Source organism: Narcine bancroftii, chromosome 3 (genome assembly GCF_036971445.1).
Source record: "Narcine bancroftii isolate sNarBan1 chromosome 3, sNarBan1.hap1, whole genome shotgun sequence".
Lineage (NCBI taxonomy): Eukaryota > Metazoa > Chordata > Chondrichthyes > Torpediniformes > Narcinidae > Narcine > Narcine bancroftii.
The window spans coordinates 71951315-71966511 of NC_091471.1; the positions used below are offsets into that span (position 1 = coordinate 71951315).

The 15197-nt window shown below is 37.9% G+C and overlaps 1 protein-coding gene across 1 annotated transcript in view; it reads right to left on the reverse strand.

The window, feature by feature from the left end:
* The window catches only part of vcp (valosin containing protein), a 60298-nt gene that overhangs the window by 17496 nt on the left and 27605 nt on the right, over positions 1-15197 (reverse strand). Inside the window, exons 2-7 of the mRNA XM_069924259.1 lie at positions 8549-8660; positions 5688-5860; positions 5467-5609; positions 5132-5262; positions 4618-4749; positions 1200-1302 (exon numbers count right to left, since the gene is read on the reverse strand). Of these exons, the coding sequence (XP_069780360.1) occupies positions 1200-1302; positions 4618-4749; positions 5132-5262; positions 5467-5609; positions 5688-5860; positions 8549-8660 (794 nt within the window). The remainder of the gene's footprint in view (positions 1-1199; positions 1303-4617; positions 4750-5131; positions 5263-5466; positions 5610-5687; positions 5861-8548; positions 8661-15197) is intronic.

The window sequence follows — 15197 nt, forward strand, 5'->3', positions numbered from 1 at the left end:
GGCTCTAGGAAGAAGAAGTTAACATAGGCCACTCTGGTTCAAGTCCAAAAAGGAGATTCTTCTTAACCCTCAAGTTTTTTTTCTCCAAACTTCTTTCAAAGATAACAACTCGTGCAGTGGAATGAATCAATCAACACGAGTGACAATCAAACACTTTGAAACATAATTCTAGACATGCTTTGTCTGCAGCAAGGCTAGATCTCACAAACATTCATTTTCCAACATTGGAGTACAAACCCAAAATAATTGATCTCTAATCCTGTTTAGGAACATTGATATAACATGCCACAATTTAAATGTATTTTATAACTTGGTTGATTTGGACATAGTAAAATGTTCCGTCTCCAACAGACTCCCAAAGTCCATAATCAGTTCAACAAACTGAGCTGCTGACTACAAGGTCAATAACTGGGATTATATTGCCAAACAAAATCTAACAGAAGGTCCTCTTAATAAAAATCCTACCACTGCAATAGAGAACTGCTGTGAAGACCAAATAGATTCCACCATTGTATAATAATGGGATAGTAATTATCTAGTAAAGCACATCACCACATCCTCTCCAACACATTTTATATAGTTACCCAAAAAAAATCACCATAAAATGACCCCCAGCTGTCAGCGACTTAAAAATGTGCAACATCATGCCAATAGTTCAGTTAAAGATTGCTCATGCCACAGTTCTAGAATAGGTTACTGCAAAAATCAGGCAAAGCAGTCAGTGCAATGCAAGCTAATTCCTTAGTCATCTGCTGCTTCCTTAAAAAAAAACAAGTTTACCAAGTTTTCAAACCTCCCCAATGGAATACTTTCTGGATAAGTTTACTCTATACCCGGCACACAAAATGTCAGGATTCTTAAATAGTTTAAAAAGTAGGAAAAAAAGAAACAAGTAGGCAGGGACTTATATTCATTTGTTGGGGGAAGAGTAGATTTTGTTTAATGAAATATTTAATGCCACAATAATGATGACGTAGCATTTATTCTAGAGTTCTTCCAATTCAGCTTTGTTCACTCAGGCATTTTGAGGTATTTTATATTAATTAAGAAAATTTTCAAAGACAAAATTGGTGCAATAAACTACAAAATTTGCAATGTACATTCATCTCAATGACGCAGAAAAATCTGGACTATGTTAACAAGCACAAACAACGAGAATATCTAAAACCAGTTTAGTTTGTCAGTAAAGTGTACCTTACCATTGATAAGGAAGAAAAATGCACCAGTTTCATTTGCAACTGCACGAGCAATCAAGGTCTTGCCAGTTCCAGGAGGGCCATACAAAAGAATACCCCGTGGAGGCTACATTGAGAAGGGAATGTTGAGAATTTAAATGATGCTTCAGTTCCTTGTATAAATCAAGTCTCCGAAAAATACTCAACATTGATTAAAACTATTAATAAAAGAAAACACGAGTGCAGTCAACCAGCCAAAAAATGTAATTTTTGGTGCTTATAAATTTATAGGGTGGCCCACCTGTCTGTGCTGAACAATGTTCAAATTAAACTACAACTCTTGCTTAGAGTGATATCATCCATTCCCTTCATATTCATGAATCTGTTTGACTTGGAGCCTCTTAAATACAAATATTGTATCTATTTCTACCACTACTCCTGGCAAGCCATTCCATGCATCTACATCACTGTGTAAAATATTTGCCCCACACATAGCCTTTAAAATCCCCTCCCCTCACCTTAAATGCAACTGCAATACTGCAGTATTGGTCTCCATATTTAAAAAAGGATGTATTTGCACTTGAGGCAGCATAGAGAACTTTAGTAAGATTAAAGTTTAGTAAAATTTAATGAGATTAAAGTTTTATTTAGCCTGTACACTTCCAAAACCGAGAAAAATACAGAGGAAACCTCACTGAGCCACAAGAGGGCACGAGGGCAAAATTTCTCCATATAAGAGTCTCTAGCCCCTTTCACACTTGCAAGTGATCCCAGGAATCAAATACCTTTGAAATATTGTAACTGTAACTTCCTTCACCATCTCTGCTGGGATCTATTTCCAGATGCTCACAAATGTGGAAAAGCACCCCTCAGAACTCCTTTAAAATGTCTCCTCTATCACCTTAAACCTATACCTCTCTAATTCAAGACTATGTTACGAGCCAGGGGACCCCAAAACCCAGCAGCAAAAGGTATTCACCAAGACAAATGGTTGCTTTTAATTATCTTTAAACATGAAAACAGAATCACACTTTAACTTCTCTCTATGGACTTAACTAACCTAACTTAACTCCCTTCTAATTCTAAGCACATGTGTATGTAATGTGTGTGTAAGATCAGAAAAGTTCTTTGGTTCACAGTCCAATCTCACCTCATTCCTCCAAGTTCACTGGTTGCAGGCAATTCTTATACTGTGCACAGAATTTAACATGTATAAAGTTCACCAGGCTTTGGTGCTTGAAAAGTAAATGGTTACTGCTCAGGAAGGCTCTTATCAGTTTCAGAGAGAGATTTGTTGAATGCTGGACACCCACAGCTGATTCCTTTTTAATCAGCCACATCAGTGTCTTGCCGACGAAACTTGCCCCCTCAGGGTTCTCCAAATGATAACCTCTTTCTTTCAGGTCTCCACAGAGTTCCTTTTTGTTTCTCTTATTCCAAGTGTAACATTAGACAGCCAGTCCTCTCCTCTTGCATGAACCACGAGGTCTTTGACCAGGCTGAACCAAGCACTCATAACCCATCTTCCAAATGGGGTTTTTCCACAAACTTTCCAGATGGTCCTGTTCCAGTCCCAGCTGCTGAATGTAGCACTGCAAAACTGATCTCCAAGATTCTGAGATTTAGCCTATCATGTTCAATTCAGTATGGCGAGAGGCCTGGACAAGATGGTGTGACATACTTTTTGCCATTAATCTCAAAGGGATAGCGTACAAATTCATTAGTATTGCAGTGCAGTGATGAAGTGTTTTAGAAAAGCATATCCGCTGCTGTCTGAGTGGTGACATGGATGCATTGTGGTTCGCCTATCATAGTAACAGGTCTACAGCAGATGCCATCTCATTGGCTCTACACAAAGCCCTGGAACACCTGGACAGCAAAGATGCATTTATCAAGATGCTCTTTAACACTACAGTTTGGCATTTAATACCACCATCCCCTCAAAACTGATCAGCAAACTCCAAGACCTGGGAGACAACACCCCACTGTGTAATTGGATCATGGATTTCTTCACCTCCAGACCACAATCAGTTAAGATTGGTAAGAATTTCTCCTCCACAATCTCCATCAGCACTGAAGCACCACAGGGCTGTGTTCCTAGCCCCCTGTTCTACTCACCTTACACCAATGACTGTGTGGCTCAGTACAACAATAACACCATCTGCAAATTTGCTGACAATACCATGATAATGAGTTGTATAAAGGAAGGGGATGAGTCAGCAGACAGGATGGAGATTGAAAACTTGGCTGAATGGTGACCACAACCTTGCACTCTGTCACCAAAACTAAGGAACTGATTGTTGACTTCAAGAAAAGGAAAGCCAAAGGTATACAATCTAGTGATCATTGGTTGGGAGTCACTACCTTGGAGAATCTTTCCTGGACCCAACACACCAACGGGATTGTGAAGAAAGCACATCAGCAACTCTTACTTCCTCAGGAGTTTGTGGAGGTTTAGTAATGACACCAGAAACACTGGCAAATTTCTACAGAGGTGTGGTGGAAAGTGTGCTGACCAGCTGCATCAGTCTGGTATGGAAACACCAATAACCCAGAGCATAAAGCTCCCCAAAAGGTAGTTGACACAGGACATCAAGACAAACCCTCCCCACTATTGAGTACATCTACACGGAACACTGCCGTCAGAGAGCAGCAGCAATCATCAAAGACCCAGACCACCCACCACATGCTCTGTTCCCGTTGCTGCAATAAGCAAAGAGGTATAGGTGCCACACATCAGAGACTCATTTAAGGAATTTTACTTGTGCACTTTATTGATTTTATTTTTGTTCTCTCAGTATTGTAGTTTGTTTACATTTGTTATCTGTTTACAGTTCTTTGTTTACGTGTTTACACTGTGTACTTTTTTTGCACCACCAATTAGTGGTAATTCTGCTGTGCCCGCAGGAAAAAGAATCTCAGGGTTGTATGTGATGTCATGCATGTACTCTGACAATCTGAAATAATGTTGGAGGTTTGCTGCAACAAATGTAGTGCTGAAAGTAAATTTTAATTTGGCTAATCAGTCTGTTTTTTCCTAGAGATTGTCCAGCTTCAGTATTGTTGCAACTACAAATATCCAAACAAGTGGAAGGCATTCCACAAAGCATAGAAAACTCGCAACTGATTCAGTCAGAGGTTTAAACTCCCCATCTAATACCAGTGTTTAACTAAATAAAATGTTTGATACTGGATATGTAGGTTTTTAAACATTTCAAATCAAATTAAAATAGAATAAACCTGGCTTCTTCACCAAGACATTTGAATTTGATTATTGATGTTGGTATTTCTGATGCAGGCCAAACAAATTTCGCCCAGGGTGGAACACTTCATACGTTGAGGATGTAACTGAATCCATAAAAGCAAATTAAATAGAATCTTTTGATGCAGTTTTAAAATATCCATCAAAATGGGAAATTTTAAGAGGAAATCTTTATCTTACCTTGACACCAATAGCTTTGAACAGTGCAGGATGCCGAAGAGGAAGTTCCACCATCTCTTTGATCTGAGCTAGCTGCTTTCTGCATCCACCAATATCATCATATCCTACTTCATTCAAAGATTCTTCCTCATCCTTCAAATGAGAACCAATAATTTAATATAAAAACGTGATTTACAAAGTTAACATATTATTTGCACAGGTCTGAACATTTAAAAAAAAATGCATCATTACATTTTACAATGCCAAAAAGGGCATTCTACAGTCTTGCTTTATATATCAATGCCAAATAAAAAAGCAAATTGGGCTTTCTAATTCCAACAATAATCTAATTTTTTTCCCATTCCATTCAGTGATAACCTAAAACTATATTGAAATTATAATAAAGAAGCTGATTTACATCTCACAAAACAGAGTTCAAAAAAGTTTCCAATAATTACCAGAGCACCTCGCTCTGCCATACAGGAAACACTGTGACAACATATGTATTTTGTGGGCAATGTAAAATCCCAATCACCTCTCTCTTGATGGGTTCACCCTCACAGTGAATGACAGTGTCTGGAGCAACAATGCAGTATGGACTTGGATCAGTTTCCACGACTTTGAATTCCACAGCACGCATTCCACCGCGCACCAAGAAAATATCACCTTTAAAGTAAATTTAAAGTAAATTAGCTGCCACCATGTTCTACGAAAAAAATCTAGAATACTTGGACAACAAAACATTTCAAAATGTATTCTGATTTCTTTATAATCCTTCATCCTACCATCAAAAAGGCACAGATTCAATAAAGTAAAAATTTCAAAAAATTGAAATTTTCAGAAAATATTACAAGCACTCTGAAAGCTCACCTTTCCTTATCGGTCTATAAGCTTCCAAGAAATAAGGTTTGAGATAGACTTCAAACAAGTTTCCAGTAATACCCTCAACTGTGTCATCAATGGGAAGAACATGGATTCGCTTGCCATACTTCACATCTGGGCATGGTTGAATACTGAGGAGAAAAATGAAATTTCAACACTTGACCTCATTACACTAACACGTGCTTCATTGCTCTGTGATAAACACTTACCTCACAATGTCACCCAGTCTAACTCTCAAGTTGTTGCGCACAACCCTGTTCATGCGAACTTTTTCATCTGAGCAAGTATCATCGGACAGAACAATACAAACGGTCTCTCTTCTCTTTTTGCCTTTTAACAACACCGTATCTCCTCTGAATAGTTGCAGTTCATCCATCTTCACCTGTTGGATTGATAAATTTTGGTTCATTACTGAAGGCAATTAAAGCATTGCACAAGTTGGAGGTTATGCTGCTTTAAAAGGATTGCACAAGGAAGTCAAAATATCGCAGATATTGCACAAAAATTTCCAAGAAATAACTGGAAAAACTAAAAACTTCTGGTATAATTTGGATCAAGATTCACATGCTGGGCAATGAATGCACAGAATATTGACAGACCAGTATGACATCTGAGGGAAATAAATCCCTTTTAAGCTTGAGCAAAACATTTTCATGCAGGAATAAAACAGGAACTAAATGGCATCCCCTCAAATAGACAAGGAGCCAAAAATGGCTTGCGACTGCATTCCACCAGCTAAAGTCTATTCAGATTAAAAGGACATACTGTGGTAGCCAAGATGGCCGTTGCAGGATGAAGCAGCTCTCTTGATCTAACTGGCCTCAAAACTTTAAACACTCACCTTTTGGAGAGATTCCAGGTCATTGTAAGGAAAATGTATTATCTCTATCTTTTTAAAAAAAAATACATCAAGAAAATTGCCATGTGCTGTTTCAATTTATAACAAGGGTTCTAAATCAAGTTTTGCTTGGAAATGTGGTTTGTTTTCAGCAAAACCGCTGCATGTGTTCTTAAAAACCGTTTTTAGCCTCATTAAGTTAATACACAAAATTTCCAGCAGATTTTCAAATGAATGAAAAAAAAGGAACTGATAACTGGCAGCCCAAAGTCATGCACTGTTATTCTGTGTAACCTGATGTCAAAAATAATTAACCAAGAGATGAACAGAGATGCAACATCAAGGCCTCTCTCACAGGCAAACACCCAGCCAAACAGACCAAAAGGATTTTCAAAATATTTCTGGTGCACAGGGTTAGTACTTTTAAAAAAAAATACAAACTGTTGATAATATTCTGTATTATACTTCCTGATGGATATTTTTATTTCTCATTATATACTTTTTATTTGCTTCATCTTACCACTGAGTTATAATGTATTTCAAAACTACAACGTTTTAGCCATTTACATGGAAGAATGGCATAAACGTGCAGACAAATTGGACAAGTCACGTGTTACACATAACTGCTATCCAGGCAAGATGCAAGATGAAATTCCAAACAAGAGAAATTACTTACAATCATCATGTCTTCATTTATGTAAAGAAACTGAAGCACGATTTCTGAACAGTTTCCAAAAAAAAGCTGGAATAAGCATTTCTTTAATAATCACTTGAAAACCAGTTAACAATTTGGATAACTTGATTTCTTACAGAATTAACAAATGTATCTTGTCAACAACACCAAAAAGGCTTATTACGACATCATGATAGGCAGTTTCTCAATAATGAATTTTACCCATTGAAACAATGCATCTTTAATCCTTAGAAATTTGTACATTTCAAATAACTTCATATAAATCTTTACCCCAGAAACATCCAATTATGTCACAGACCAGATTACAATTCATTATACCTGAAAACTAAATAACAAAACAGCAGCTGTATCACTTTAAATTGATCTTATGCTGGCTCACCAAATGTGGATATTGGTTTGCAATTTGTCAGATAGCATACAAAAAGGATGTTTAGGAATTTTAAAAAAAATGAAAAAAATGGATAATCACAAACAAAAACATTTTTTTAAAAAAGATACTGTACCAAGTTGCAGATTTCTGAAGTGAAATTCTATACTTTGAGTACAAGCATAATGCAGCATTCATCTTTACATTCTTAAACTGTTATTTTCTTTATGGAATTTGCTCATTTCACCCAAATAATCTTTTTTGCATAGTTGCAGCACCATTGTCCCCAGATTATGAACAGCTAATTGCTGGACACCCTTAAACACAAATTGCCTTCCATTAATATTCTACACATACACCTTCATTTCTACAAAGAGCAGATCTAGTTTCCTTTTTCTCTCCAATTTTAATAATCATTCTTCCTCATTCCAATGTGCTTACATTCATTCCAATATTCTTGAAGTATGGATAAATTATTTCTGTGTATTTTGTTTGCAAATTGAAAAAATTGACTTGTGCACATCTGCAAAAACTAAACCATTACCCAAGAATAGCCTGTATACAACTGCCAGCAGTGTTCTTGTGATAAAAAAAGATGTATACCAAATGTTACTTAAATAATGGGAAACCTGTTACAGTACTATGTACTCATTGTATACGAGTATACATATACATGTCATATATATACACAAATGTATGTAACTAATTAAAAAAGATTGCAAACATGTCTGTAGATCAGAAATGCATAATAGCAGCATAATAACAGATTCCAAGATGATGTTCTTCACATTGATGTCAATATACTACTAAAATTTGAAGTTTTAAAAATCTTGATTAAATGACAGAAGACTTTTGATATACAAATCTGCCTGAGCCAAGTTTCCTGCCATTACCATAATCCGTGACAGTCTGAGTAAAACATGAATTTAAGTGCATAGGTGAAGAAAAACAGGTTTATCTTGGACACCTCCCAAGTAAAAGAATGTTTGAGACTGCAAATAATAAATTGCAAATTTTAGTTTGAATATTGCAAAGCTCCTTTGAAATGTCTTTCCAGCGCTCTTCTTCAGATAGGGAAAGAACACTAGTGGAGGGAGATGCAAGCTTCAAGTTTTAAAATAAAATTAAGGGGCTGCAGTTTTGCTCCAAATGTACAATTTTATTAGCATACCTGAGACAGCGAAACCACACTGTTGTCTTCATTAATTGCTTCATCAACAATTAATCGATTAGGCCGGTGCTTCTGCTTCAGAATAGCAGTTGATAAATCATCAGATTTAGCCCTACAAAACATAGAAGTCCTTGTTACGTTACAGAATCAGAAATGGCAACATCATTCAATGAAAATGCAGCAAATCGTTTAGGCTGAAAATTTTAAAGACAAATATCAGCTCAAGTTCATTTTAAGTAGAATAATGATTCCAAAGTAATGATAACATTATGATAGATTTTGCTGCTTAACTTTCAGGGTAGATTCAATAACATTTGAATTTACAAGACAAACAGTTCAAGGGGCTTCCCTACATAGAAAACTAAAGGAATATGTTGAAAATTTCTAAAAGCAGGCAAAAGATGAATGTCATTAATACATTCACTGCACCTATACAAGTCAGTGAATACAGAATAATGAATACAACATTTAAAAAATGCTATGAGCTAAGATCCAGTTCTGTGATGGTCAACAGTGGTCATCACGTGCCTTTGATGAACTTATTACAAAAACTCTCTTTTATTACAAATCATTAACGATCTCATTACAAATTATAATATCAGATATTGCTGATCCTCTTTTTGCAGGATAATTACAGGCAACCCCCTTGCTATAGCTGTTCAAGTGTCAGAAATAGACTCTTAGAATTCACAAATCACTATTCAAACACTTGATATAGAGAATAAATTTTGCTCTCAGAGAATTTATGTCAAAAAGGTAAATAAATAATTTTTTCCAACTCACATTTCTGAACATGCAGCTGTTGCAGCTTTGCACGAAACCAAAAAAATTGTGAAACAGGCGATTTTCTAGGAATACAACCACAACCCCACCCTCATAATGTGGGGATTTATATCAGGGATATGGCTCCCAAAATCACTAATCTATGATGCACCAAGTGCACAGTTACTGAACGACTATTTATCGACAGGCAGTGCATAAAGCATTAATGCAGTTAATTGGACGGGTTGAATTATGCTTACTTTAATGCAAGTATTAAGAACAAGGGTTACGAACTCACAGCATGAATCAGTAAACAGGCATAGCCCACTTTACGAAAGTAAAGAACAATACAAACGGTATTTGTAAGCTGAAATGGCGTAAAGTGAAGAAGTGATTACCAATGATTTCTATGGGAAAATTTTTTGAGCGTTCCCAGATCCAAAAAAAGCACACCAAATAACACCAACTGGCAGAAAGCAATTACTCTATTGGGAGTGGAGGAATACACCGCCTAATATCCATTCAGACAACGTCCAACTGCATTTACAACCGTGGTTCCATAATTATTCAGTTACCGCGAGCAAGTCTGCAGCAATTTGAAAAACTGATCACGAGTTATAGGAAATTGTACAATGTATACCCCACACTGATCCCACTGACCCACTCTCTGCCTACAGCCCCGTGTCAGTCCCCACACTAATCCCTACATACAAATAAAAAGTTTACAGGTACACTACAGTATCCCATATAGCTTTGCTAAGAATATATGGTTTCGCACAACATCCACATTCCATAATGCCAAATTTCACAGACTGTATCGTGGATGCAAAGCGGCGCATAGCTGTATTCCACAGGAGTCCCCCCCACCAAATAAAAAAGCTTCTGGTGTACGAAGGATCAGATAAGCAGATTTTGGAAAAGAGCAAAAACTACTAAGATTGTCATGGATGACATCAACTTCCCCAATATTGATTGGCATCTTAGGGCTAGAGGGGTCAGAATTTGTCAGGTGTGTCCAAGGATTCCCAACACAAGATGTGAACAGGCTGACAAAGGAAACAGAGTTGACATGAGAGGTGGAACGGTTAGATAAAAAGAAGGAAGTGCAGTTAAGGTTGAGGAAGCAAAAGAGGGCCTGATAAAACATTAAAATGGGCAAGTGCAGAGCTGGGCGGGTATACCCCAGGTTAATTGGGCAAGCAAGGGAAGAGATTGCTTGAGGTGCTGATGATGTACTTTATGTCTTCCCTGACAAGATGAGTGGTGCCAGAGTTTGGAAATGCAGTTCTTTTGTTCAAGAAAGACAATAGGGAGAATCTTCAGATTTCTAGACCAGCAAATCTCACATCAGTGGTAAGCAACCCACTGGAGAAGATTCCTAAAGGGCAGCACAGTTGGCATAGTGGTTAGCACAATGCCTTTACAGCGCTAGCTATCAGGACTAAGGTTCGAATCTCGTGCTGTCTGTAAAGTATTTATACATTCTCCCAGTGTCTGTATGGGTTTTCTCTGGGTCTCTGGTTTCCTCCACCATTTGGAACAATCTGGAGGTATAGGTTAATTGGGGCAACATGGGTTTGTGCTGTATGTCTTAAATTAAAATTAAAAAGGATGTAAGCATTTGGAGAAGCAAAGTCATATTAGGGATAGTCAGGGCAAGCTGTGTCTCACAAGCCTAACTGAGTTTTGAGGAGGTGAAAAGAAGAAATTGATGAAGGTCGGGCACTGGATGTATGTGGATTTTATTAAGAGTTTGTCGAGGTTTCCTGTGGTAGGCACATCCAGAAAGTTGTGAGGCATGGAATCTGTGGAAACATGGCTGCGTGGATTTGGAATTGCATGTATCCTGCCCGGAGGTCAGTGACAAGTGCTATTCTGCAGCGCTCTGTTCCAGGACCCAGGTTATTTGTGATTTTTAATAATCAGAGAACCTGAAGGCAGAGCACATTGTTAAAATTATTAAATTTAAGAAAAGTTCTTTGGTTCACAGTTCAATCTCACTTCTCATTCTTCCAAGTTCTCTGGTTGCAGGCAATTCTTATACTGTGCACAGAATTTTACATGTACAAAGCTTGTACATGCACCAGGCTTTAGTGCTCGAAAGGTAAATGTTTACCGCTCAGGAAGGTTCTTGTTGGTTTGCAGAGAGAGATGTGTTGTTCTTTTTTATTTATTTTTTTTTTTATTTTTTATTTTTCACACCATAAATCACATTAGCCATGATATACACTATTTCTTTTTCACACATATACAGTGACTTTTTCTCCCCCCCCCCTCCTCCCAAGCCACCCCCCCACCCCCCCCCCTCTCATCCATTTTAGGTATACAATCTAGGTTGCATTAAGCCAGTCAGACAATGTTGTCATTCAACAAAAATACACCAGAAATTCTACTGAGTCCATTCTTTTCTTTCCTTCTCCTTCCATCAACTTAGGTAATGTTTGTCCCCGGTAGGTTTTCGCTATTGTATTTAATGTAAGGCTCCTATACTTGTTCGAATATTTCAATATTATTTCTTAACCTATATGTTATTTTTTCTAATGGAATACATTTATTCATTTAACTTTAGTAGTTTCTTCCTTTTAATTTGGTTATGTATTCCATTAATATTTAAAGTCATATAGTTCAGCGTAGCCCTTTTATATTTTGTTTATCTTCTCTTTCCGTTTTTCCATCATTACCTTTCCTCCTTTTCCATTTCTGTTTTCTTATTTTCAACTCTTTATAAGACAACATTCCTACAACATCCAACATTTTCCTTATTCTCCTATTTCTATCTTATTTATCCCCAATCTCCCCTTCCCCTCCTGAGTTGTCCTTTATCCCTTGTCGGACAACCACATCTCCCCTCTCCATTTGGATTTGCGAATCCACTCGCAAGTGTCAACTGATTTTGCAGTGACCGCTATTTCCCCTCACCCCGCCCCCCCAGAAAAGATTTCACTTTTCATATGTCACAAAGGTCACTCTTTTAATTCCCTCCTTATTCTCTCTATTCCATTACCTTCTCTTATTAATTCTTGTCTATACTATCTATATTTTCCTCTAAGTACAGATACATTCACGTATGCACATTGTCTCTATTCACTCTTATACCTCTTTACCCGCATACATATCAAACGTGATCATTTTTACTCTCATTACCCATCTTCATCCCTCAGTCTATTTTTGTCTTTACCCACATACATATCAATCGTGATCATTTTAACTCTCATTACCCGTCTTCCTCCCTCAGTCTATTTTTGTAATTGTTCTGCAAATTTTCGTGCTTCTTCTGGATCCGAGAATAGTCTGTTTTGTTGTCCTGGAATAAATATTTTCAATACCGCTGGATGCTTTAGTATAAATTTATACCCTTTCTTCCATAAAATCGCCTTTGCTGTATTGAACTCTTTTCTCTTCTTTAGGAGTTCAAAACTTATATCTGGATAAATGAAGATTTTTTGCCCTTTATACTCCAGTGGTTTGTTGCCCTCTCTTACTTTTTCCATTGTCTTCTCCAGTACCTTTTCTCTTGTAGTATATCTTAGGAATTTTACTACAATAGATCTTGGTTTTTGTTGTGGTTGTGGTTTAGAGGCCAATACTCTATGTGCCCTTTCTATTTCCATTTCTTGCTGTAGTTCTGGACATCCTAGGGTCTTAGGGATCCACTCTTTTATAAACTCCCTCATATTCTTGCCTTCTTCATCTTCCTTAAGGCCCACTATCTTTATGTTATTTCTTCTGTTATAATTTTCCATTGTATCTATTTTTTGAGCTAGTAGTTCTTGTGTCTCTTTAGTTTTTTTATTAGATTCCTCCAATTTCTTTTTTAAGTTTTCTACCTCCATTTCTGCTGCTACTGCCCGCTCTTCCATCTTGTCCATTTTCTTTCCCATTTCTGTTAAGGTCATCTCTATTTTATTCATTTTCTCTTCTGTGTTGTTTATTCTTTTTCTTAAATCCTTAAATTCCTGTGTTTGCCATTCTTTAAATGACTCCATGTATCCTTTAATAAGAGAAAGTATATCCTTTATCTTGCCTTTCTTTTCTTCTTCTATTTCACTGTACTCTTCCTCTGGGTTGGCCATCTGTTGTTTCTTTGGTGCCCTTTCCTTCTCTTCTTTCTTGTTTCTATTGTCTTCTGTGGTCTCTTCTTGCTGCAGGTGTTCTGCAGCTGTCGTTGCCGGCTGTGGAGATCGACTCCCCAGCTGGTCCCCCCTCCCGTCGTTTTTTTTTCATGCGCGGTTGCGCACTTTTACTCGGCTCAGCGAGCCATTTTTGTAGTCCATTATTTACAGACCTGAGGGAGCGGGTTTCTCTCTCCGCAGCGGGCCTCTTCGGACAGGTAAGGCCTTCACCTTTTTCCTCCTTTGTCTTCTCTTCCTCTCTTCTTACCGTTGCTTTCGATTTTTCTTTTTTTGTCGCCATCTTCTTTCCACCTTTATACTCACTTTTCTGTAACTTTTATTTCTGTGCCTTTGTGTTTTCCTTTGTTTTTCCCGACTTTTCTGGAGAGGGCTGGAGTTCACCGTCCGGCCACTACTCCATCACGTGACTCCTCCCCCGAGAGATGTGTTGTTCCAGGATTTCCACAACTGAGGTACCACCATTGGTCACCTCAAACTTGCCCCATCAGGGTTCTCTAGATGCTAACCTCTTTCTTTCAGGCTATCACAGAGTTCCTTTCTATTCCTCTTAATCCAAGAGAAACCTCAGACAGATAGCACTTCCAGCCATTCGCCACTCTGGAGCTTCTGTTTCAGTTCCAAAAAGCTTCTTCTAGCTGACACTGTTTCAGCTGTGTCTCTCTCTCGCTCCATCTGAGATTCCAACTGCCAGCCACATGTCCTCTCTCTCACTTGCAACCCCCCCCCCCCCCACCATCTTCTCCAGCAAACAATAGGAGTTGGTCTTCTCCTCCCATTTGTTGTTTTAGGTAAACAAACTTCTCAATGATCTCTGAGTGCAAAGGTCAGAAATGTCTAACACAGACGACCTGATTCTAGTTCATTCATTTCATGACATGATCTCAATTAGCACCTACTTGTGAATGTGCATAGCATTCTCCATAGTTTCTGTAGTCACTGAATATGAATTCTTCAGTATTTCAAATAAGTTTTAAAGTGTATGCATGTAACCTTCTCTAATTTTACCAATTTATCTCCCAAAAACATTTCCAAATATCCCATCACAATATATAGCAAAAGAAAAGCTGTGAGCCTGAGATAATACAGGGCGACTCTACTCACTGCAATCATAGCTAAGATTACAAATGGTCATAACAGAGCCTCTGTGGAGGCTTTGAGATTCGTGTTGATCTTTGCAAGGGAGATGACTTATCTCTAACTAAAGAACTTCTGTCGCCAGGTGTGGAAGGGTGTGGAGAGCGCGAGGAAACATTCCCATGAAGAGGGTATTGTTCCTCGAGTGTTTCTCGTGATGGGGAGGGTAGAGAAGGAGTCAAGTAAGTGGAAAGGCTAGCAGGCTGTAGACCAGACGAGACTAGATCCCCAAGAGAAACAATGCCTTTTTTTTCCATCAGGATAAATAACATGAGCATACTGCGGATTAGCATGAATCAGTTGAACACACTCTACAAACGGGTCAGCTTTACTGGATCTAATAGGTTTTCTTAATAAAACTTCTCCGGGTTTAGTTAGCCAAGTCAATCCAGTTTACAATTTTCTAGGGAAAACAAAGACGTTGGTGACGAGTCTCATTAGTAACTGGACAAAGCCATGTACGATAGTTTAATGCTTCTGGCACTATATCCCGCCAGTGGCTGGTGGAGACACCTTTTGATTTTAGCACGAGTAATAGCTTTCCAGATTGTACCGTTACTGCACTCTACTTGACCATTATCCTGTGGGTTATAGCTTGTAGTATGACAAGTAGCTATACC